This window comes from Lethenteron reissneri, chromosome 42 (genome assembly GCF_015708825.2).
Source record: "Lethenteron reissneri isolate LAM-NWPU_2019-01 chromosome 42, ASM1570882v1, whole genome shotgun sequence".
In the NCBI taxonomy this organism is placed as follows: Eukaryota; Metazoa; Chordata; class Hyperoartia; order Petromyzontiformes; family Petromyzontidae; genus Lethenteron; species Lethenteron reissneri.
In genome coordinates, this window is record NC_083820.1 from 6,497,585 (window position 1) to 6,523,564 (window position 25,980).

At 49.1% G+C, this 25,980-nt stretch overlaps 2 protein-coding genes across 2 annotated transcripts in view; one reads left to right on the plus strand and one right to left on the minus strand.

Annotated features, from left to right (window-relative positions):
* Positions 1-2,040: 2,040 nt before the first annotated feature.
* Positions 2,041-23,545, plus strand: LOC133352903 (acyl-protein thioesterase 1-like). Its single transcript, XM_061568906.1, has 9 exons — positions 2,041-2,219; positions 11,676-11,707; positions 15,349-15,414; positions 17,315-17,362; positions 18,502-18,572; positions 19,373-19,446; positions 19,697-19,798; positions 21,953-22,123; positions 22,675-23,545. The coding sequence occupies exons 1-9, from the start codon at positions 2,151-2,153 to the stop codon at positions 22,726-22,728; spliced, it is 687 nt and encodes a 228-aa protein (XP_061424890.1). The 5' UTR covers positions 2,041-2,150; the 3' UTR covers positions 22,729-23,545.
* Positions 23,546-25,950: 2,405 nt separating this feature from the next.
* Positions 25,951-25,980, minus strand: part of LOC133352917 (acyl-protein thioesterase 1-like) — a 21,158-nt gene continuing 21,128 nt past the window's right edge. Inside the window, exon 9 of the mRNA XM_061568922.1 lies at positions 25,951-25,971. Coding sequence (XP_061424906.1) covers positions 25,951-25,971 — 21 coding nt within the window. The remainder of the gene's footprint in view (positions 25,972-25,980) is intronic.

The following is a 25,980-nucleotide window of genomic DNA, read 5'->3' on the forward strand; positions in this document are numbered from 1 at the left end:
GATTGGTTTTCAGCAGAACGTGACGATTTCACGTTTTGCGATTGATTCGATTTCGACGAATCTGATTGTTGAAATGTTTTCTTTAAAAATCTGTTCAGCGATAGCTTCGAGTGCGATTAGATTGCACAGTTGTAGAGATTACGTGTGCAATCTGTTTTGATGTGGATCTATCGTGGTGTGATAAAATATTCGTAGAGAGGCAAAGAAAATCGAAAATTATAAACTTTTTCTGGCATAGAATCGATGCATGTTTCAGTGTTAAACATCGCTTTTAACGCTTAAACAAAGGGGATTTACTAAATTAACCACCACTGTTCTAGATTTGAAGCTTTCGTGACTGCAGGGATTCATATTCTTAGGTTTTTTTGGTAAAGTCACGTAGGTAAAACAATAATAAAAGTAAAATCGTGCTGTGACGGTTCCACCTGAAGACGGAAGCTTGTGTTGCCTCCGAAACGTCGTGATTTTTATTTTATTTTACTTTTATTAATTACATTTTTTTACCTACGTGACTTTACCATAAAAAACCTAAGAATATAACCACCACTGCACACTTAATTGGTCTATTGATATACTTAAATCGATTATTAGGCGCATCCAACATGCATCGAAAAATTCGTGCATTATAAAAAGGGGCCGTCTATAAATGACGTCACGCACCTAGGGGGGGGGGGGGTCAGACATTTGTGACGATGTGTGACGAGGGGGGGGGGGTGAGAAATGTGACGTCACATCAAAATGCGCAACTTTAAAGAAATATAGACAACACGTTCTACTTAATTAAATAGACTTTTTAATAAATGTTTTCTCCTACAACATCAGAGTGCAGCGCCACATTAAATACGCACTACAATGACAATAGTTTAAAGCGATTTGAAGCATGTTTAATTTTTTTGGAGAGGGGGGGGCAGAGCTTTGTGACGTCATATTTGTGGGGGTCTGACTTTTTGTGACGCCGTGACGATGGGGGGGGGGGGGGTCCAAAATCGTCCAAAATCGCGTGACGTCATTTATGGACGGCCCCTTACCGATAGACTCAAATAATACACACAGACATGTTTGGCTCATTATAGTAGTAAATATTGTTCAAGCCATTTGTTTACCTTTTCTATACTACTTTGAACTCCTATCGTGGTTTGTTTGTTCTGACGTTCTGACCCATCCCTACTGGACATCTGCGAACAAGAGCTTTATAGCTCATCGGATTCCTCCAGTACAAATAAATAAATATTCCGATTTTGCATCGATCTGCAGTGTTCCACGCATGAAGGAATGAAATCGATTCCGGAGTTAAATCGACTACGGGAATCACCGAATCGTGACGTCCCTGCTAACCCCCTACCACCCCCCCACCTCCCCACCACCCCCCCCACCTCCACCCCCACCACCCCCCCACCCCCCCCACCACCCCAACCCCACCACCCCCACCACCCACCCCCCACCCCCCCCCCCCACCCCCCCACCTCCCCCACCTCCCCACCCCCCCCCCCCCCACCCCACCACCCCCCACCTCCCCACCACCCCCCACCTCCTCCACCACCCCCACTCCCACTCCCCCACCCCCACCACCCTCCACCTACCTCACCCCCCACCACCCACCTCCCCCACCACCCCCACCCCCACCACCTACCTCACCCCCCACCCCCCCACCTCCCCACCCCCCCCCACCACCCCCACACCCCCACCTCCTCCACCCCCACCACCACCCACACCACCCCCACCTACCCCACTCCCCCACCCCCCACACCCCCCACCCCCCCCACCTCCCCCACCCCCACCACCCCCACCTCCTTCCCCCACCACCCCCCACCTCCCCACCCCCACCACCCCACCCCACCACCAACAACCGCCACAACCACCGCCCCCTCCACCCCCACCTTGTCTCAGTAAACAGCGTCACGTGAGCGTTTTACGACACGGGCTTCAAAACACTTTACGACAGCCGTGAAGGGGTCGCTGTGTTAATCTACGGCAGCAGATCACTCGCCGCGTGCTCTATCCGCCGCGCGCGCATGCGGAGCGCGCTGCTGACAACAACAACAACAAAGATCAACACAACAACAACAAAAATAAGCAACAGACACATTGCGGCTTGCTCGTCGCAATAACCGCAGTGACAAGAGAAGTAATTTATCAACGAAGCGTCTTGTATGTGTGGCAATAACATGTCAGCGCCGCTCCCTGCCGTCGTACCGGCGACCAGGAGAGCCACCGCCTCGGTGAGTGGAGCTGAGAGAGAGAGGGGTGAGTGAGAGAGGGGTGAGTGAGAGAGTGAGTGAGAGGGTGAGAGAGGGGTGAGTGAGTGAGAGGGTGAGAGAGAGTGAGAGGGTGAGAGAGAGGGGTGGGTGAGAGGGGTGAGTGAGAGAGAGGTGAGTGAGAGAGGGGGAGAGAGAGAGAGGGGTGAGAGAGAGAGAGAGGGGTGAGTGAGAGAGAGAGGGGTGAGTGAGAGACTGAGTGAGAGGGTGAGAGAGAGGGGCGAGTGAGAGGGAGTGAGTGGGGTGAAAGAGAGAGGGGTGAGTGAGAGAGGAGTGAGAGAGAGGGGGTGAGTGAGAGAAAGGTTGAGAGAGTGGAGCTGAGAGGGGTGAGAGAGAGAGAGAGGGGGTGAGTGAGAGAGAGTGGGTGAGTGAGAGAGGGTGAGTGAGAGAGGGGTGAGTGAGAGAGGGTGAGTGAGAGAGGGGTGAGTGAGAGAGAGGGGTGAGTGGAGAGAGAGGGGTGAGTGAGAGAAAGGTTGAGAGAGTGGAGCTGAGAGGGGTGAGAGAGAGAGGGGTGAGTGAGAGGGGTGAGAGAGAGAGAGGGGTGAGAGAAGGTTGAGAGAGTGGAGCTGAGAGGGGTGAGAGAGAGAGGGGGTGAGTGAGAGGGTGAGCTGAGAGAGAGGGGTGAGTGAGAGGGACAGAGAGAGGGGCTGAGAGAGCGAGAGGGGTGAGCTGAGAGGGTTGAGAGAGAGGGTCTGAGCTGAGAGGGTCTGAGCTGAGGGGGATGAGAGAGTGGAGCTGAGCTGAGAGGGTGAGCTGAGAGGAGTTGAGCGAGAGGGTTGAGAGAGTGGAGCTGAGAGAGTGGAGCTGAGAGAATGGAGCTGAGAGAATGGAGCTGAGAGAATGGAGCTGAAGAGAGAGGGTTGAGCGTGTGAGCGTGGCTGAGCGAGCGTGCCAGGTAACATGGAGTGGCGGCGGCTCGTGTTCACCTTCCCGCGGTGTGATCCGCGGGTTCTATAGAAGAGGGCGAGGGGGTGTCTGTGTGTCTGTCTGTGTGTGTCTGTGTGTCTGTCTGTGTGTCTCTGTGTGTGTCTGTGTGTCTGTGTGTCTCTGTGTGTCTGTCTGTGTGTCTGTCTGTGTGTGTGTTTGTGTGTCTGTGTGTGTGTCTGTCTGTGTGTGTGTCTGTGTGTGTGTCTGTGTGTGGTCTGTGTGTGTGTCTGTGTGTGTGTCTGTGTGTGTGTGTGTCTGTCTGTGTGTCTATGTGCCTGTCTGTGTGTGTCTGTCTGTGTCTTTGTGTCAGCCTCGCAATGTGAACCACCAACCCTCGCCCGTTGTGAGTCGGCGGGAGGGTTTGGTTTGTTGTGGGTCTGTGATATCGTGGGTGCGTGTGTGTGTGACGAACATTCGTGTCGAATGTTGTCACGGACTACAACCGCGATGTCCTTAAGGCAACGTTGCTGCCGTGATCGTGTAGATCTAATTGATTCAAAGTCTGGTTGGAGTCTTTAAAAAAAATGGTTAATTAGCCAAACATCGGACATGTATCAGGACCCTCCTGGGGTAAGAGTGTAGAGACTCGGGATTTGCCGAGTCAACAGATGCAATGCAGTATACGTAGATTAATATTTAATATATGCGTGGTCATAGATAGTGAGGAAGTTGACTCGGCATATCATCTTATCCCCTTTCCCGGGTCGATAAATTGAGCACTTGGGTTTGAAGCAGTCCTCTTTTGAATTGGTTGACCCATGCCATAGGCACCTGGAATTTCCATCACTGGCTCCTAAGGCCACCCATGTGTGTCCTGTGTATGAGCGCCTCACGAATTGCTTTCATGCAGACGCATATTGTGGTGACGTTACAGTAATATGTGTGCCGTTCGTGATGTTTAATGTTTCGCAAGGCATGCTCATAAATAATCCTCAGCAGCAGCCAGGATCACCCCACTGCTGGATGAGAGAGCCTACCCAAGCAATCCTTTCAGCACCAGCTGCACACGAGGTCATTTCATCGCTTCATCTCCTCGGAGGATGATCTCACCGTCCCCTTAATTCCCTTGACCGTCACTGACCGCATGCTTTTATGCACAAAACTGAAACCTTTTTTTTTACTAGGAATCATGTTTACAATAATTACAAAACCTGCGGTCAGAATGCAAACAAAAAACACACTGATAATGTCATGCATTGTCCTTGAAATTGATTGAGGTTTCAGTTTTGTTGCCAGAAAAAGGGGAAAACCCTATTATTTTATTTTGGTACTGGCAAAGGAGGCCTCATGATGTAGATGCTTTACTCCGAGCCCTCATTACTCTGATGGTGCGTTGTCTTTGAGTTGTGCGCCTTTTGGCGTCATCTGGTCGAACACCGTGTGAGACTGGGCTCTAAGGAAAGCTTGTCTCTGGTGTGGACCAATCATTTTCAAGGACAATGCATTCATTATCAGAGTGTGTTTTTTGTTTGCATTCTGACCACAGGTATTGTGGTTAATATAAACATGAATCCTTGTAAAAAGGTTTCAGTTTTGTTGCCAGAAAAAAAGGGGAAAAACTGTTATTATCACTACATACCTGTCAACCCCCCTTATCAGTACCTACCTTATTACAGACCAATTCATACTTATTGGTCACCCATGCCCTTATAACTCTAAAACGTTCATCCTACAAAGTTCCATCACAAGGGAGAAACACAAACAAATAGACAGAAAAATGTTTCCCGTATTCAAAACGGCTGTATGCCGTATAGACCTGCAAACTAAATTCCCCTGTACAAGAATACGGGGTAAACCGTATGGGTTGACAGCTATGGAGTTCATATTCTTGGGTCTTTCGGTAAAGTCACGTAGATAGGTTCAAAGAAAATAACAAAAAACTACGACGTTTTTTTACCTTGAAGACGACCACTTGTGTTGCGATCAAAGCATCGTAGTTTTTTGTATTTTTCGTCATTTTCTTTGAACCTATCTGACCCAATAATATGAATTCTTGCAGTCACGAAAGCTATAAGTCAAGCTATGGAGTCGTATAATGAGTCTCAATGCGCACGCGTTTGCTTCATATATTTTTTCACTATAACTTTATCTTATTATTCGTATGCGCATGACACACGCGTGCGTTTTTCGTGTATCTATCCTGGACGAATAACTAACTCTGTGCAGCCGTGCGAGCACAAACTCTAATTAAATATTAACGATTGACGTCAGTGGCTTACATAAGTTAATCAGCGAGCCCAAATGTCAAACTCCGTAGTGCGGTGCCTTTTCTTAACGAGCGGGTGGGTGCCACGTGTGACCGAGGCTGGGAAAAACACACTCTCTATCACGACACAAGGGTGAACAACACATTTAAGACAAAGACCCCCCCCCCCCGTATCGTATATAGCCTCGAACAGATTTGTTAGTGCACGTGCTGGTAGCGAGCAGCACCTATTATATGGGCACATGTGGCTGTCTAACACCGCGCACAGCAGATTTTGTCTCCCCTAGGGCTGATGTTTTATGCACACCAGGTACAGTACTCATTTTAGGCTGAGTCGACCTAGCCGAGGCCCAGGGTCGGTTCAGATATTCACCCCCCACACACAGGCACACACGGTTACCACGTCTTAAATTATTTCTTCTTACTCTGACCTGCTAGGCACACTTTGTAAAACTACATGAGCTTCACTTCACGTCTCATCGGTCGTCTCTTAAACAATTAACAATACATATTCTTGGTTCTTTCGGTAAAGTCACGTAGAAGGGAAACAATAAAATAATAAAAATATAAAACAATTAAATTCTCACAGCAAAATTTTCTTGCTGTGTTTTTCACACCTGATGATGATTGCTTGCGTTGCAGTCGAAACGTCGTGATAATTTTATTGTTTTATATTTTTATTATTTTATTGTTTCCCTTCTACGTGACTTTACCGAAAGAACCAAGAGTATTAATCCCTGCAGTGATGAAAGCTTTAAATCTAAATTAACAATACAGTCTTTCAAAATTTGGAGAGGTGTTTAACATTCAATCTGCAGTGAATGGTGCTCGCATATGCAAGCGCTGTCGTATTTTTAGGCACATTGCAAGTCATTTGGTCAAAAGCGCTTTGTTGTTATTGTCGGATACATCCCACGAATACCATGTAGGCTTTTTCTGGTTGATGGCCCATATGAGATTAGACACCGACACATCGACCCTCCGCAATGCCAGGGCGACCACTTTGCATGAAGCCGGTGTTATAGACTGCTTCGGGACTCCGTGGCGAGCAGCAACGAGCGGCAGTGCAGTACAATCCGTTGTTATACCGCACTTTGCCTCTCCACCTTAACCAACCCGTGCCGGCCAGCATGGTGAAATATGGTCAAATAACCCCCACGACACCCACAGTGTGGGAAGCCCTTCATCCAGCAGTGGATTTATCGTAACTGATGGTGGTGAAGTTTTAAAAAACCCCAAAAACGCACGTAGCATGCACTAACCCATCCGTGGCTTCATTTCACTGGTAATTTTCAACCTGTCCATTGTGGACTTTACAAAACATCGCCGTCGTAGTTGGGAATGGTGGGGAAGCAACGCGGATGAGGTGGTCTACTTTTAGCAGGCTACTGTGGGCTCACATTTGCATGAGCTGATTTAGCCTTAGAGGATAATAAGGGCATGAAGCTGATTAGAGGGGACAGTGTAAATAATTGTGCTACAATCCTGGCTACCGTTCTTGGCCATAGCTGAGTTGAAATTTAGGTTTGGGTTTTTTTAGCTAAAGAAGAAAAAGTGCCGTTTATTTGAGTGAAATGTGTTTAGAAAACTGGTAGGTTGGATGAAAAAATATAGGCCTTATCAACAAAAAAACTTTCACTTAAGACCAAAGCACCTTCAGTAATACTAATACACAATTAATTGTGTATTAGCGGTCGTGTAGTGCTTGGCTCACTGCGCTATGAACCTTGTGACCTCCGTTCCATTCAAGGCCACGGCTTACATCAGTGGCAAATGTGAACTTGTCTAGGGCCTCCCCTGGGTAGACTCATAAATCAGTACCTGGCGCGGTGTGTAAACATGAGTGTTCTGGGAGACAAAGGCGGCCCCGCATAGTACCGACCACACAACACCCCTTAATGTGCGCCGTGCCGGCCTTCATCGGCGCTCGCTAACGGCACTTGCCCGAACAGCGCGTAAAAGGCTATCGGGGGGATCTTGCCTCTGCCGGTCGAACCATTGCTGAAAGAAGGATTCCCCGTGCCATACGAGCCATAGGTGATAGTCGACCATGCTGCAATGCTTGTCGGCGCTGGTTGGTAAAGATGGGGGAGCATCGCGTGGCACAGCAGTGGATCTTGCTGCACTGCCCTCTTGTGCGCAGCTCTGACAGCACCGGTATATTCACGGTGGTCACCGATCCAAGCACGATCCAGCCTCAAGCCTGCCTAGCCTCAGAGATCTGACGAGAATCGGCCAGTTCAATGCGATCTGATCATTGGCATGGCGGTGGCTACGCACACGCCTGTAATCCAACCTTGGGGAGGTGAGGGTTTGTGGATCGCACAAATGTTGTGAAACTTCCTTCCCATAGACGTCGAGGAGGAGCCTCTGACCCTGGTTCGTCCGGAGAAGGCGGTAGAGCAATGTATGGACTCCTATCATCTGACGCTTCTGTATGGGATAGTGTTGCTCCCTCGCAAGCGTGGGGTTTCTCCGGGTATTCCAGTTTACTCCCGCATGAAAATAAACGCTCATTAATTCGGCTGAAAAGATCTTAAAATATATGCACCTCCCTCCTTTGTGGGTTGCAATTTGTGCAAGGTTGCGAAATGCGATTTTTTTTTGTGAATGACGCTCCTGTATAAATAACGCTCGTCATTTAATCGCTCACTATGTATGTTTGTGTGTGGCTAACCTCGTATGGGCCCTCGCCATAAGCATCCGGAGAGAGTGCCTAAGTTATATTTTACGTAGGTCGTTTTGTTGTTGTTGTTGCGCTACACCCTGAAATGAGGAAGACACCGGTGACACGTGAACACTGACCGTGTTTGACAACAGCGCGCCTGAAACTGAATCGCACCACCTCGTAATTTCTCGGAATCTAATAGAGGGTTGAGCCCCGACAGCGCTTGGATGGGTGAGCACCATGCGTGCCAGGTTGTCACAGGCCACGCGGTGGGCAGCGCTTTGGCGGCGCAGCAACATCCATTGCTCGCCTCCTTCCCCAGTCCGCATTGACCAACTTGGTCAAAGTATGGTCAATTAACCTCCCCCCCCTCCACAACTCGCATTATGGCGTAGGGAGGCACCTCATCCAGCAGTGGATGCGCATGGCTGTGTTTCAGCGTTTTGGAGGCAAGGGTTGGTGGATCAGATGGAGATTTGCAAAGCTCCCAAAACCACAGGGCTGCAAGGTGGCCAGGAGCTGGGAGTACAGCAAATTATATTTTTAAATCCATCTTTGCGGGGCTTTCAGTGTTATCCCTTGGGGTATTCTGGTCTCCTCACACATGCATAAACACTAGTTCGTAGAGTTGGCCAAATGTCCCAACGTATGGCCACAGTGCTTAGGCAATTGTTGGCACCGGTTCAGTTTGCCCTCCCACTTGTTTGTGGTTCCTGCGACTCGGAATAATTCTCATGAACTATTTGCATTGGCGAGATGTTAACTACCTCGCCTGGTATACAGGAGAGGAGGTCATGGGAACGATCCTGACCCAGATGCCTGCTATATATTTGGAGTTTGCATGTTCTCTCTCTCTCCGTGGTCGCGTGGCTTTTTACTCTGCGTCCTCCGGGTTTTCCCTCCATATTTATAAACAATGTGCGTTTAGAGTATTTGGCTGCTATAAATTTACACGTGATAAGCCACTTCGTTGGGTTATGACTTGTGATGGCCAGGTTGCTTCTGAAAAATAGCTATGTAGCTCAGTGGGCCTTACATGGTAAAATAAAAAAATAGCGAAACATTTATTTAGTTGAAATATGAAATCAAAAAAAAAATAGCGAAACATTTATTTAGTTGAAAATCAATAAATGTGTTTTGTGGGGTCGTGTTCGGTCCGCGTGCCTTGCGTTTCTTACCCCTTGTGTTCAGGCACACTTTGACCGTGTTGGCAGTGACGCTGCGCGCTCATGCATCTCGACGCCAGGCGAAGATGTCATGCATCAACGTTTGCGGTCAGCCCTTGGTTTCCCCCACAGCAATGACCTTGCACTCCCTGGGAACACGACTCGTGAGACACTAAGGCAGTGTTTTCAGAGTGCTTGTTTGAGCCAGGCTAGGTGTCCGCCCTAAATGTTTTTAGGTGGAGCTACAATGTAGTAATAATAATAATTTATGAAAATGTGGTGCGTAGTTTTCGTTCACTCTGGGAGCAAGAGAATGATTCAGAGGCACGGGAAACCACAGACTAGCGGAAAAGCAGCCACAGCCGGTGCCAACAGTTTCCCAAGCTCTGTGGTCCTATATTGGGACGTTTGTTCAACTCCATTCAAGTGTGTTTATATACCCGATCATTATACAATCGTTAGACGTGTTACGTTTTTTTTTGGCCACTGCTCCGATATTGCGCGCACGCAAATGAAGCACTGGAGCACGGAGAACGCCACGTTTTACGCACGCGCAGCTGGAAAATGCTCGGGGGGGGGGGGGGGGCAATGAATGAAAGCCCTTGTGGCTGTTACTGTCCCGTGGAGGGACAGAGCTGAGCCTATTTATGTTTCCTCATCACGGTCGTCCCCGCCGACCCTGGACGACGCTCATAATGGTCGTAAATTCTCACCGTCGTCGGCCCAGAACCGCCCGCACGCCCACCCACCCACCCACCCGCCTACCCGCCCTCCCACAGGCCCCGTTTCTGAAATACACATCTCGTTTTCTACTGCGTCGTGATGGAGAGCCACTGCAATTTTCTCTCTTTATCCGCACGGATGGTTTTATAATCACGATAATTCAACGTAGAGCCTGCCGTGCCGCGGTCAGATACGGTTCGAGCGCCGTGTCGAGCCGTGGGGCTCTGCCGGGGAGAGGCACCCACACCGCTCGTCTACTCGGAGGCGAGGCTACTATGTGGCCAGATGTTAACTACCTCGCCTGGTATACAGGAGGTCATGGGTTCGATCCCGACCCTGATGCCTGCTATATATTTGGAGTTTGCATGTGTCTCTCCCTGCGGTCACGTGGATTTTTCTCCGGGTCCTCCGGTTTTCTCCTCCACATTTAGAATGAACGTGCGTGTAGTTGAGTTTAGTGTGCTCCCTGAAGAGGTGGCTGGCCTGGCTCTGGGTGTTCATAATGGCCGTGTTGGAGACTCAGAGCCACCACCACTGAGTTCCAAGGTTTCAGATCCGGGTTTCGGTCGCCTTTGATCGAATTAGCTTCTCGATTTCAGTTAGCCGATGGTCTCAATATGGTTACTAATTACCTATTTAGCTTTTTTATCTTACCAGGTAAGGCCCACTGTGCGATATAGCTCTTTTTCAGAAGTGACCTGGCCACAAATGATAGCTCAATGAAGCGGTTTGTTGCAGCCAAATACTCTAAATCTCATTTTCCTGAACGTGGAGGGAAAAGCCGGAGGACTCGGAGAAAAATCCACGTGACCACGGGAAGAGGGAACGTGCAAATTCCAAATATACAGGTGCCAGGGTTGGGATCAAACCTACGACCTCCTGCATTCCAGGCGAGGCAGTTAACATCTCGCCACCGCGGCGCCCCCGACAACAATAATAATGACACATTGCTAACTGGACTGGTTTTTCACTTAATTTGGTTGGACGACGAGGTATGTGCTGGATGATGGGATGTGATGGGCCGTGTGCTGTGTGATGGGTCGTGGGCTGTGTGAAGGGCCTTGGGCTGTGTGGTGGGCTGTGCGGTGGGCCGTGGGCTGTGTGAAGGGCCGTGGGCTGTGTGATGGGTCGTGGGCTCTGTGATGGGACTACGGGATGTGGTGCTGGTGAACGTTGCTCCGTGTTATGGAGGTCACCCTTTTCCGGGGAAAGGAAACGCAAAAGAATCGGCCGAGCGGCGGTGGAATTGGGAGCGTTGGCAGTCGGCGTTCGTCACCGTTAGCGTTTCGTCAAGTAAGCAAAATGAATCAACACGGAAAAAGAAAAAACACAATTTGGCACATTCCTTGATGTACATTCACAGAAGGGTATAAATGAGATGGTTTGTGGGTTTCTGAGTGAGTGGGTACGTGTGTGGGTGATTCAGCGAGTGGGTAGGTAAGCGAGTGCGTGCTTTGGGTGTGTGAGTTACTTCCTTTCTCTGCTTCACTTTCTCTGTCTCTTGTCCTTTCCCTCCCGCTCTCCGTGTGTATTTCTGTCCTCTGAGATGGCGTTTGTTATGTTCTAGCCGCATTACAATTGCAAGTTGTTGATTTTATTGTTGAAGCTTTTGAGCGAGCGACGGGGAAGGAATGATCATCGGTGCCTTCGTTTGTCGTGAGTTCTTTGCCACCGAAACTTCTGACGCCACGTTTTTTTTCCTTCCATCCCCCCCCCTCGTTCTCTTCCAGGTGATTTTTCTCCATGGCCTTGGAGACACGGGGTACGTGGCAAACGCCGTCTTACCATCGTCACCATCATCATCAATGATACCGCCAGGCGGTGTCGCATCCTCCGCTTGTTGCAGAGGTTCACGCGGTTCTAGCCCAGCGACCACCCCTGGTTAATGCCGCGCCGTCTGCTTTCACGGTGGACGTTAAAAGACCCCGTGGCATTTGCTCGAAAAAAAGAGTAAACCGCGTGCGTGCCGGCTTCACCGTCCATTCCCACCAGTTTTGAACATTCCTCGCCAAAAATTACCGAATCGGGTCAAGCCACGTGGCACCGTCACCCGTGAGACTACGACCGCAGACCAGTACCCGTCTGTGAAAAGCAGCGCCTTTTCGTGACGATAGCCTTGCGCGGTAATGGCCCAGATTTGCTACGAATGTGCTCAAGATTCATATGTATGCATGTAGCCAACTGTGCTGATCGGAGGTGCGGGGGAAGGACAATAAACTGAACACAGAAATCGGTTCTTAAAAGAAATTCGATTTGATACCATGAGAGTCCCCTTCGTCGGTTGAGCCAGGGGTGGCGGTGGCGGCGGCGCCAGCGATGCACGCCCGTTAGCCACCGCTGGACAGGGATGGTAGATCACGCGGCGATTTGTGGGACTCGGGAAGTATAGTCCAGGCGAAACAGCTGAGTCTTGAGAGAAGACACAAACGGGGCGAATGAGCTCGCCTGTGTCACCACTGGTGGAGAGGGAATTCTGTCGTCTTGGCGCAGCGCATGCAAGAGCTCGGTCACCCCAGGTGCAGAGTCTAGTTCTCGATACGTGGAGCAGATATAAACCAGAATATCGGAGAGGTAGTGACGGTATGCCCAGGTGTTTCAGCCGTTGAATGTAAAATGGTGCGAGGCCATTTAAGGCCTTGTATGTTAACAGCACTACTTAAAATTGTAGCCGAAATTTTATAAAAAGCCAATGCAGAGATTTTATTATAGGAATGGTAATGAAGCTCGCTTGAGCATTGTGGTGGCCGCGTTCTGGACCAGTTCAGCCCAAGACCTTTGTCGGAACCCCGAGGCATGGTGGGTTTTCTCCAGGTCCTCCAGTTTCCTTTGGCATTAGTCGGACGAACATCCCGATGCAGCAGCACCCTCTGGAGTACTCGTATTAGACTCTTTTAGAATTTGTGGATAAATAAGTGGAATTGTTACGGGCTTATAACCAATACCATGGATATAAAGCTCCAAACGCTGTGTGTGGCTCAATTGAGATACCAACTCCAGGGTTTAATCGAACCACGTGGTACAACGAGTGTGAACCGCACACACTGTGCAGCACACAATGCATCTGGAATATACACACAGTACACACGGAATATACACACATGGTACACATACCGACCGCACAGTGAACTACGCAGTCGAACACGTCACGTAGCACACAGACGCGCACATCACACACCGCGCACGTGGTGCACAGTACGCAGCACACTCGGCGCACACATCACATTCAGCACACGCACTCATATCACAGTACGCACAGTACACACAGCGCACAGTCATGGCGCTGTGTGTACGATGGCGAGATTACTACCGCTGCTACTGTGGATGGGTGGAGCCTTTGCGCCACTAATCTGCTTTAAGGTAATATGATTAGGGGCTGGTGCCCAAAGCTACACACTGAGCCTCTATCCATTCATCTGAGCACAGGCGGTGGCATGTGGGGATTTACATTCCACAAATATGAACACAGGGAAGATTATTTACACTATGAGATCTCTTTTACCAGTGGCAAAATATAATAGTAGGTTTTTACCCTTTTAACTGGTACAAAACTGACACCTTTATTCAAGGCATCATGTTTGCAATGACCACAACACAAGTAGTCAAAAAAGCAAACAAAAAGAAGCAACTCTGATAAGGATGATAATATGCACTGTCCTTGAAGTTGATTGGCCCACACCCGAGACGGCTTTCTTTAGAGCCTAGTCCCCATTGGTGTACCTACGCCTTCTGGTGTCATCTGGCCCTACACCAATGGGGACTAGGCTCTAAAGAAAGCCGTCTCGGGTGTGGGCCAATCAACTTCAAGGACAGTGCATATTATCATCCTTATCAGAGTTGCTTCTTTTTGTTTGCTTTTTTGACTACTTGTGTTGTGGTCATTGCAAACATGATGCCTTGAATAAAGGTGTCAGTTTTGTACCAGTTAAAAGGGTAAAAACCTACTATTACAGGGAAGATTGTTTCGATCAAAATTTATTACATTTGAATGTGTGGGTTCATTTGAACTCTCAATCTACGCAGCCTGAATTTGTTGAGAATGGTATCGGGTTTAACGCGTGTGCGCGTTTGTCTTTTCTGGTGGGGAGCGGTAGTGTAGTCGTTAGCGCGACGCTGCGTTACAAACCCGGCGAACCGAGTTCAATTCCCGCTCACGGCGAACACCAGTGATGGTTATCTGAACCGGTCCTGGGCCTCCCCGAGGTCGACTCAGCATCAAATGAGTACCTAATACTATGTGTAAACATCGCTACGAGGGAGGCAAAGGCGGCCAGGCATGGAGCTGGCCGCCCACGCTCCTTGCGTGCCGTGCCGGCCTTCGCAGGTGCTCGCTAACAGCACTTGTCCCCAACAGTCTGTTCAGTCTACACAGGAGATCTTTGTCTTCTGAGTATCATTGTCTGCAACATAATTACAAAGTTAATTACAAAGCTGTGGTGGAGCAGCAGAGCCCCTGGGCAAGAGGTTCCGGGTTCCAGACCTGGTCAACAGTTAAGCAACTCCTGTCCTGTTTGCCACTAAGATCATCATTGCTGAATCATCTTCGTCATCAACGTCATCAGAATCATCGTGGCTAAATAGTCATCATTGAATCATCACCATCATCGGAACGATTATTGTTGAATCATTATGCATCATCATGAATAACCATTTTCAGCATTATCAATAGTGAATGAACATCCATCCATCATCAGAATATTAATCATCTTTGTCATATTGTAATCATCATTATCATCATCATAATCCACGAATGCTACGATCATCATCCTCATCCGTCTAGAGTGGCTAAAATGGGTACAAACTGACACTGCACCACTCCGAGCGGGGTTGTCAGGAATGATCATCCTGCAAAGAGAATGGATCCCACCATGGGAATATGGAATTTCCACCGCTGGCTCAGGACAGCCATCAAAGACGTGCACCACCAAGTAGGGATTCACTTTGACATTCAGGAAAAAAATATTGCCCTTTACCCATGAAAGCCTCAATGGGTTTCAAAGAAACTTTTTTCAGGAAGGTCCTGCATTGGAATATTTGGCCAATTCCTTCGTGGAAGATTAAACAAAACCAGAGTACCCGGAGAAAAACCGCCATGCATACGAGCGGCGAGCACTCAAAGTTCCACCCAGATGTGTTCACGATATTCACTCGGTGCCATCGAGAAGCCTGGTGCAGAACACCGAGTCGTGTCCCCTTCCACCGTCTACATGGATACTTTGAGGCCCTGTTTTGTGTGAGGCCCGGCACAAATTGCCAATTTTACTCAACCCCCCCCCCCACTCAGATTGACCGTAGACCTACTTGCTTTACTGCTGCCACATGGCCTCCTGACAGCAGTCACCCAGTGGGGTTGGTCGTATCTTTGCCTTAAATGGACATCCTGTTTTTTTCTTTTTCCTTCGGTAGCCACGGCTGGGCGGAGGTGCTGTCCGAATTCAAGTCGCCGCACATCAAATACGTCTGCCCGCACGCGTGAGTGATGTCTCGGCAACACCCGCCGCCCCCCCCTCTGCCCGCCCTCTCCCACGGGTGTCCCTCTGTATGGGTGCCATGGTGGCAAGATGTTTACTGACTCGCCTGATATGCAAGAGGTCATGGATTCGATCCCGACCCTGACTCCTGTTGTGTATTTGGAGTTTGCATGTCTCGCCCCGTGGTCGCGTGGATTTTTCTCCGGGTCCTCCCATTTTTCCCTTTCACATTTAGAATAAAAATGCGTTTGGCTGCTATATATTTCCACGCGATGAGCCACTTTGTTGAGCGATTATTTGTGGCCAGGTCACTTTTGAAAAAGAGCTGCATAGCTCAGTGGGCCTCACCTGGTAAAATAAAAAATTGTTTAGTTTAATCGTTTACTCTGCACGTTTGCGTTGTTCCACTCTGTTCGCCGGCGTTCTTCCAGATCAAGGTGAGTGCTGGTCGGTTTGGAGTCAGGAAAACCAGAACCCAACTTAGGATGTCGCAACAATGTCCTAAGTTTGTCTCAAGATGGGAGTTTTATCGTAACTCCCGAGTGAGTAAGAGAGTGTACGATATTGGTCTGTTCGTCAAGTTACGGTCTCACTCCGATATTTGCTTTCGTTTTCTCTTACAACGTTTTAGGATCGCAACTTTCAACCGTATGCGTTGTTATAAGTAGAACCAGGTCCGCGAGCGGGGAGCTCCCTGTTCAATGGTCACTACTGAGATTAACGGCTACTGGACATGTGTGGAAAAATAGCTTCATAGCTCATCGGATTCCTCCTACAGTATCAATAAATATTCTGATTCTGACTCGCTGTGTCCGGGAGCCCAGGGGTGGCTGGGAATCGTGAGACTTGGTGGTGAATGGGATCCGGCCTCCCCCCCCCCCTCCCAAGGATATCCTTGGCAGAGATGGGCAAAACACATTAAAATTACAAACTACTAGAGCAGTGTAATGTGGATAGGTTACCAATTACATTGAGATGTGTAATGAAGATACCAATTACAATGTACAAATGGAATGATATAATACTGGTCAACAAACAAAAAAGATTTTTTTCTGGCCAGGACTTTTGCAGCTGTTTTAGACTAATTTCAGGGTGCTGATTCCAAATCTGATCTCAGATTTGCTCTATCACATCTCATTTTATGCTATTGGCATACCCCACTTTCATTGATTTTACCTGAAATTAACTCTGTCACTTATGATTGCAAGTTGTTGCGAGTCAGTGACTGCTTTAGTGTTAAAATATGGTGCTGTATTTTTAGGATAGTGTGTTTATAATATCATTTTATGTAGATATCCACATTTATTTAATATTTTTCTTCTGCAGTTTTTATTGAAAATGCAATATTTGATATCTCGAAAACCTGATGTGATAGACAAAAACTGATGCCAGATTTGGAATCAGCACCCCAAAATTACCTTAAACCCGTTAGAATACCTTTTGCCAGAAAAAGTGTGTTGACCAGTGTAATATATTTAGATTTCATGTAATTTGGATACTGCCAACCTCTGCCACCGCCTGGACTCTTTAGTGCTGCCCCGGCTGTCCCGGTTGCCCCTGGGGATGATCATTGCACTTGTTGTTGTCGTTGATGTTGGTGCTGGGTCTCGGTTTGCTTGGTGTCTCTTTTCTCTCCCGTGTTTCCCTGCTGTGATGACCCCACCCCCGCCTGCCCCCCCCCCCCACCAACTCAACCACTCCCTACCCTCGTTTAGTTGTCTGGCAATTATTTTTAAGTGTCTGGAGATGCGGTTGCATGTAGATGCTGTGTACATTGAAATCGAATTTGTTGTCGTCGTCGTTGTTACGAGTGGCTTTATGATAACGTTGTTCATGTTGTTATTATCTTTTTTTTCTTCTTATTCTGTTTCTTCGTCGTCTTCTTCTTCTTTCATTCGCAGACCTCTCATGCCGGTCACGCTCAACCTGCGACAGATAATGCCGTCTTGGTAAGGCACGGATACGCGCACACAGCAACAAGACAAAGACAAAAAATCCCCCGTATAACCTTAATAGACTCTTGCTAGCGAGCGCCTATTAAGGCTGGCACGGGCACACGAGGAGGTGGGTGGCCAGCACCGCGTCCGGCCGTCTTTGTCTCCCCAGTACTGATGTTTACACACCGCACTAGGTACTCATTTAAGGCTGAGTCTACCTAGGAGATGCCCAAGACTAGTTCAAATATTCGCTACTGTTATCGGTCGCGAGCGGTAATCGTACTCGGGTCGCTGGGTTAATAGCGCAATGCGACAACCACTACACAACGGCCCACACATAGTCAAGTCAATTTTATATGTGGTGCCTTGCTGGCACAAATTTGCCATTCAAAGCGCCATGACATTAATACTCAAAGAGACAAAGACAAGATCCCCCGCGTAGCCTTAACAGACTGTTGGGGCAAGTTGCTGTTAGTGAGCACCTATGAAGGCCGGGATGGCACACGAGGGGGTGGGTAGCCATCACCATGCCCGGCCGCCTTTGTCTCCCCAGTAGCGATGTTGACGCACCGCACCAGATACCCATTTGAGGCTGAGTCGACCTAAGGGAGACCTGAACCGGTTCAGATAATCGTCACTGTTATTGGCCATGAGCGGGAATCGACCTCGGGTCGCCGGGTTCGTAGCGCAGCATGTTAACTGTTAAACTATCGCTCCCTACAAATACAAAAGCACACACACACACACCTGATAACGTGGGCCAGCAGTAGCGCATTCACCGCTCGTTGCAAGAGGTTCACGGTCTGGATCCAGCGGCCACCCTGGCTCGCCAGGAGATGGCAGCAGAACAGGCGGATTCATCTCCAAATTGTATGGGGGTGGGACGGGGGATAGATTGTTTCTCCCTTGCACTTGTGGGTTTTCTGCGGGCGCTCCTGCCACACTCATAAATACTCATTGTTGGAGCTGGTAATATTGATGGTGCCGGTTCTTACGGCTGACGTCCAGCTTAGTCTGTGGTTCCCCCCTCTGTGTCTATAAATCTAAAGCAATCTTGTGTGACAAATGTGTGAATTGAAATGGAGTCCATCACCTTTGACCTTTTCGCCGGTGAGTGACCTTTGGCTCTCAAATTATGATCCCTGGCACAGGTTCGACATCATCGGCCTGAGCCCTGACGCAACGGAGGACGAGGATGGGATCAAGAGAGCGGCCGAGACCGGTTCGTCTTAATCATGAATGTTTAGCGCGTAGGCTTTTGCAACCAACATTATTCATAGTAAAGTGTTTTTTGGTTAGATCGCATGAATATAATTGTGCCGTTAACCCACCACCACCACCCGACACAACCAAATTTTGTCATGTAAACAAAACTACTTCAGCACACCCGGCGTGTTGGGTGAAGAGACCCACAATATTTACAATTTGAGTACGACGTTTCGCTGGTGATTAATGCAAATTCACAGCTCCTTTGCCAATCCACAGTAATAATATTTACGATGGATTTCTTGTGTAGAATGTGTGCGGCGAGTGGCTGACAGGTTAAAGAGGCGCAGGGGCAAAGCCCGAGTATCACTCGAGCGCTCGGTTCCTGTCTGGACGTTGCCTTATGCTGTCTGTCTGATGGCACAGTGGATCGGCAATGTGGCTGTGATTGTGTACGTGTGTGTGTGTGCGTATGTACGACTATTTGTGGGGAGCGGCAGCGTGGTTATTAACACGTTGCGGTATGAACCCTTCGGCCCGTTCACGGCCAACACCAGTGATGAATATTTGAACTCGACCTGTGCCTGCCCTAGGTCGACTCAGCCTCAAATGAGTGCCTGGTGCGATGTGTAAACATCACTACTCGGGTAACAGGCGGTCGGGCGTGGTGCTGGCCCACCCATCCCTTTGTGTACTGTACCGGCCTTCATAGGTGCTCGCTAGTAGCACTTGCCCCAACAGTATGTTAAGGCTATACAGGGAATCTTCATCGTTGTGCATGCCCCCTATATGTGTGTGTGTGTTTGTTTGTTCTAGTGCGGGGTCTGATAGAGCAGGAGATTAAAGCCGGGATCCCGTCTCACCGCATCGTACTGGCCGGATTCTCACAGGTACAGCAGCCGTCGCACGCACCCACCCCGCGCACCTTATCTGCGCTGTCATTCCCTTTCACGAGCTTTCTTCAGCACCACGAGGACGTCTGTCTTCCACACGTGCCTCGTGCGTTAGACGTTGCACGTCGCGCCCATTGCGACGCTTATTTCGAGACACGCGTGTTTCAAGATGCACGCTTGGCGTGATATACGTGTGTTGCGGTGTGCAATGGCGTGTGTTGTGCTGCACGGGTTGTGGCGCGCACAGGGTGGCGCTCTGTCTCTCTACACGGCGCTCACAAGTCGGCACAAGCTGGGCGGGGTGGTGGCTCTGAGCTGCTGGCTGCCCCTCCGAGACTCGTTCACACAGGTGACACCCTCGTTACCAACACCACCATCACCAACACCACCATCACCAACACCACCATCACCAACACCACCAACACCACCAACACCACCACCACCAACACCACCATCATCAACACCACCATCGCCAACACCACCATCGCCAACACCACCATCGCCAACATCACCAACACCACCATCGCCACCATCGCCAACATCACCATCACCAACACCACCATCACCAACACCACCAACACCACCATCACCAACACCAAAACCACCACCAACACCACCATCACCAACACCACCAACACCAACACCACCATCACCAACACCACCATCACCAACACCACCATCACCAACACCACCATCGCCAACATCACCATCGCCACCATCACCAGTATCACCAACATCAACACCACCATCACCAACACCACCATCACCAACACCACCATCACCAACACCACCATCGCCAACATCACCATCGCCACCATCACCAGTATCGCCAACACTATCAATCACCAATATCGCCATCACCAATTCCATCCCCAATATCACCACCACCAATTCCATCACCACCATCAGCAATATCCCCACCAATAATACCGCCGCCAACATCACCGCCATCACCACCGTCAAACACAATTACCGTACGCGGTAACTTTTGTGAGTGCCTGGTGCAGTGTGTCAACATCCGCGGTGGGGAGACAGAACAACACAGGTGTTGTACTATATTCTTAGGTTTTTTTCGGTAAAGTCACGTAGGTAAAACATTAAAAAAGTAAAATAAAATAAAAAATAAAAATCACGACGTTTCGGAGGCAACACAAGCTTCCGTCTTCAGGTGGGACCATCACAGCCACGACAGCTGTATCAAGTAAATGAGAGATTGCAGGAGCTACCACTCCGTTTATATAATGGTTGGAGAAGGTGGTGGGGCAAGGGCCGCATACTTTTGTTGTACTGTCCACACCGCCTCCTCGTGCACCATGCACACCTCGCTAACAGCACTTGCCACAACAGTCTGTTAGCGGCTACACGGGGGACCTTTGTTCTTACTTGTGTCCGTACGTGTGCGGTCGTCGGGCGAGCGGTGGCGCAGCGGTTAGCGCACTGCGCTACGAGCCCGGCGGCGAATAGACTACTTGGAAATTCCTGCTCGTGACCAATAACAGTAGCGAAATATTTCACCCAGTCCCCTGGGCCTCTGCTAGGTTGAGTAGCTGTGCCCAGACAAAGGAAGCTGGGCATGGTGTTGGCCACACCGACCCCTCAGGGGCTCCGCGAGCGGCACTTGCCTCGACAGTTTGCTCAAGGCTACACGGGGCATCTTTGTCTTTGTGTATACAGTTAGGTCGACTCAGCTTTACACATTGACACCTCGTGCGGTGTGTCGGGAACATCATCAGCACTAGGGAGACAAAACGTGGCCGGGCAGAAGTTGGTGCAGGTCCATACGGCCTCGCTCATTAGGTGTGCCTGCGGCTCCCCATTGTGAAAGACCCAACAGAGAAAGTCCCTGGTATTTATCATGGCCTACCTTAATCTGCATCCGTGTAAACCATGCTGCACAAATGGAAAATTTCACAACTTTCCAGTGTGCGACTGTGGTCATCCACAACAGACACAATGCCCGACCCACCAATACAAAGGAGACGTCGCAGCGATACACTCCGCTACTCCTGACGCGGTTATCTGGCTTGACCACCTGGATGTGAAATCGTAGTTGTTGCTCTGCGTCTACATCAGCCATAAGAAAAAAAGAAGAGATTAGGTGCGCAGTTCTGACCGTCATCAGTTGCTCGCCGACAGCAACCTGCGCCAACGGCATCTTTGTCTTCTTGGTTCTTTCGGTAAAGTCACGTAGAAGGGAAATAATAAAATAATATAAATAAAACATAATAAAATAATTATCACGACGTTTCGGCCACAACGCAAGCAGCCGTCCTCAGGTGAAGAACAGGTCTGTCGGGAAGACGCTGTCTTCACCTGAGGACGGCTGCTTGCGTCGTGGCCGAAACGTCGTGAGAGTTATTTTATTATGTTTTATTTTTACTATTTTATTATTTCCCTTCTACGTGACTTTACCGAAAGAACCAAGAAGATTAATTCCTGCAGTCACGAAAGCTTTAAATCGAAATTTAAAGGCATCTTTGTCCTTTTGGTTTGGCGGCCACAGTCGGACGGGACGCACGCCGGCGTGCCGGTCCTGCAGTGCCACGGCGAGGCGGACCTCCTGGTGCCACCGCTCTTCGGGCAGCTCACGGCCGACAAGCTGCGCTCCCTCCTGGGCCCCGACGCCGTCACCTTCAAGACGTACCGTGGCCTGGGACACTCGTCCACGCAGGAGGTGTGGGGGGGGGGACCGGGGGGGGGGGTAGCGAGCCCCCCTAACGCACGCACGAGACCAAACGATTGTCCAACGACGGCAGCAGCTTAATCGCTCGCTCACTCGTGATCAATAGAGCGCTCGTTCACTCGCCCACTCTCGCGGTCAAGCTCGCTCGCTATCTCTCATGATCGGTCGGTCACTTGCTTGCACTATTGCTCATTTGCTCACCCACCCTCATTATCGATCATTCATTCGCTCACTCGCTCACCCACAATCTTATTTGAGCAATCCCTCCCATCCATGCAAGAGTTGGCGAGAGTGGCGATTTGCTAAACCATCTTCCGATGGCTTAGTCGCTCATTCGTGTGAATGCTCAGTTACTCCCTCGCTCACTCTCACGTTTGCTCAATCACTCGCTCGCACGCAACGTTCTACTCGATTGCATTGCAGCCACAAGTCTGATGAAAAAACCCCCACGTTCACTGAGGTGTGGATCGTGCCCTAAATGTTTGATTTTTGTCTGAGCGATTGTGATTATTTCTCTTCCCTTTCCCCTTGTGTCCCATTAGGAGATGATTGACGTCAAAAAATTCCTCGAAACGCAAATCCCCGACAGCAACTAGGAGCGGACAACTTTTATTTGGGAGTGGACACTGTTATGATTATTATTACTGTTTTCATTATAATCGTCATTATTGATATTTGTTTTCACGAGCCTAAAAGGCAAAACGAAACAAGAGGGCTTCACATATTCCAGCCTAAAGAAAATACATTAATTAAAAAAAATCTACGATAGAATTTGACGAGAGAATATTTATAAGCGACGTCACATTCCTGCGGTCAAGACATGACCGCGCAGTTTGCTTCCCAGGGCTTCGTTTTATCCGGAGCTATCCCGGGGACTGGACCTCCTGAAGATATATCCCACGCGGTGCCAGCTTAGCGCTCCGTGATTTATCCCAAACTCCCCTAACACCCGCGCGGGGACAGGAGTAAGACGACTCCTGTTTTTTTTACTTTCCTGAAATAAACGCAATTTTTTTTTATAGCTTTGAGATATCTTACACGGACTTTGCTGTAACGACATCCGGAGGTTTGTGCATTTTATTAGCACGCGTTTCTATTTAAGATGCGGCTTTTTGTAAGCGAGAGACGCCCGCATCGACCTCGGTGTAGCTGGGAAGATGTCGTAGACCCCATGTAGTTTCGTAGAATTTCGTCAATGACAAAACATAGGTGGCATCATCACGGTGCCCAAACAAGCGTTGATTTGATCTTAGCTCTGCGAAGTAATAGCATAAATAGGACTTTTATTTAAATAACTTTTTATACGCTGCCTCAAGGCTTCATATTATTAACGGCTGGTCTGCGGATTCTACTTTTATATCCCACACTTGCGCTGCAGTAATTTATGATCAATTAATAAAACATGTAATTGCCGATGTATAGTTTTCAATTGCAGCTTTAAAGCCATGTTTCGGGATCCGGCTCAGGACCTATGATCCCGTTGTTTGGAGGTCTTGTGGAAACTGCTTCCTACTTGTTTCACCAGCCTCAATTTATACACAGCTGTGGCCAATCAAAGAGAGGGGGGGTGGGGTGGGGTGGGTAGGTCAACAGGAAGTGAGGCGTCCACAGGAAATTACAGCATTTCCAAGTAGAATGTAGAATTCAAAAACGTATCAGCACGTGCGATGCCACGTAATCGTTAATGTTTGCCCCCTCCCCCCTGAGTAGCCAATCGTCACACATCTACTGTGGGATTGGCTATGATGCCGGGATCACGTGACGTCCCCACGGACCAATTGTGTTTTTTTCATCGGGCAAGCCCGGATGAAGTTTTTGGGGGACTGTTATAGTTTTGGAGGTGTGCCCCCTCGTAAATGCAATCCATTCCCTGTTTCAACACCACGACATGCCTGGTGCCCATTGTTATTCACCTTGGTTTATTCAGTTCTAGTTTTGAAATGTGACATATATAGACGAAATACATATGCGCAAAGATAAACGTTAATACTAACACAACTATTTTAATCCGGCACAGAAACCTTAACACTCACAGTAACACTATAGCTTCAAATACCAAATTACACCGTTTTGCATTTCACAACGTATGTTTGTCGGGCATTCTCTCAAAATCTGAGGCTCCAGGCTGCAATTCCCCCCCCTCCCCCCCCCCCCACGTTAATCGGGCCTTGCCACGGGGGCTCGGTTTGCGTTATTTCTTTCCCCGCTGCCCACTCTCCCCACCGCGCGCCGTTAAACAAGCAGAAACGTTTCATCGGCGTCATTTGGACGAGGATTTTTTTTCGCGAAAACTCTGCACGCAGATTTGTTCACGACAAAAACTCGCGCTAGGGCGAACGCCGACTTGTAGAATAACAACGGAGTGTTATTTATTTGTGGCTCCTAGGTAATTGCGATCACTTGTCCTTGTGTGTATGATATTCCCAACCCACTTCCTGGGGTTTGAATGGGGAGGATAATAACCCAACACGGAGAGACTATGATGCCAGCTTCTATCAAATATTCGGCAGTCGGCGTCTGGTAATTTTGTATCATCTCCCCGCAGGTGGCGGCACAATCACTTAACGATTCACCCGCTTGAATCCACCTAACCGTTGACAAAACTACCTTCCGAACCATTAACTCTCGTGGTTGTGGTTCATCGAGTTTTTCCAAAACGCCCATCGATGACTGGTCGACGTTTGTGTCGCGTCTTCCTTCGCCCGACCGCCGGTGGGCGTGCAAATCGAGGGGGCGCCGAGGAGCGTTGGTGGGGGGGGTCGGTGAGGAGAGTTCGGAGCGGATCGTTACCTGTGGGGTCACTGCTGGACTCCGGCTGCCGTCACCACGCCAGGGGTGTGCGCGTGTGTGGACCCACCTGGGAATGGGCTTCTCGGGAATAAATCCCGAGATATCTAAACCACGACCGTCTCAGACTCCTCTGTAAGGCAGCTTCTGCGGCGTGTCCACCACCCGGCCGTCTCAAACAGCCCACCTCCGTTGTGCGTAACCCAGCCGTTTGAATGCGGTTGCCCGATGAGTGATTTCCAAGCGAGCCAAGAGGCAGAAGTGTGATAAACCGTTTATTTTTCCTTTAAAAAAAAATCACTTCATTGGTGCCTCGGGGGAAGCCAGAAGCTTGAAAACACGGCGTTAACTTCTTACAGCTCAATCGGACAGCCAGGTGTACACTTGAGTTCGCAACAGCAGCGGATATGTAACGCGTAGGCTTTCGCGACCAATGTCATCCATAATGCAGGTTTGTTTTTGGGTTAGATCGCGTAAATGTGTCGTTAAACCCGCCACCACCCAATACAGCCACTTAATAAGGTCTATCACGTAAACAGAACTTGCAATTTCGTTACTACTAGTACAGCACACACCGTGTTGGAGAGCCAAGCCACAACATTTACAATTGAGCACGACGTTTCGCCAGTAATTACAACGAGCATCATCAGGTGACAAGCCTGATTGTAAATGTTGTGGCTTGGCTCTCCAACACACCAGTGTGCTGTACTACAAACGAATTGGCATGTTCTGTTTACGTGACAAACCTTACTAATTAGCTGTGTCGGGTTTAACGACACATAAAATACGCGATCTAACCCCAACCCCCCCCAAAAAAAACCTGTATTTTGGAGCAGCTGATATTCTTGGTACAAACTTTTTGGCGATGCTTCGTTGTTTAGAATCTTACAAAAACACGCGTGGAATGGGAATTAGGGGGTGAAAGTATTTGCCCCCGCCCGTCGGCAACTTTCCCTGGTGATTTGTCATGAACCACGACTGTCGTTCGATTCGAGAATCGTTTTGCATTTTTTTTTTATAAAACGCCGCGGTCAGCCGGTGACCTCTGGTGGCTGCAGGGG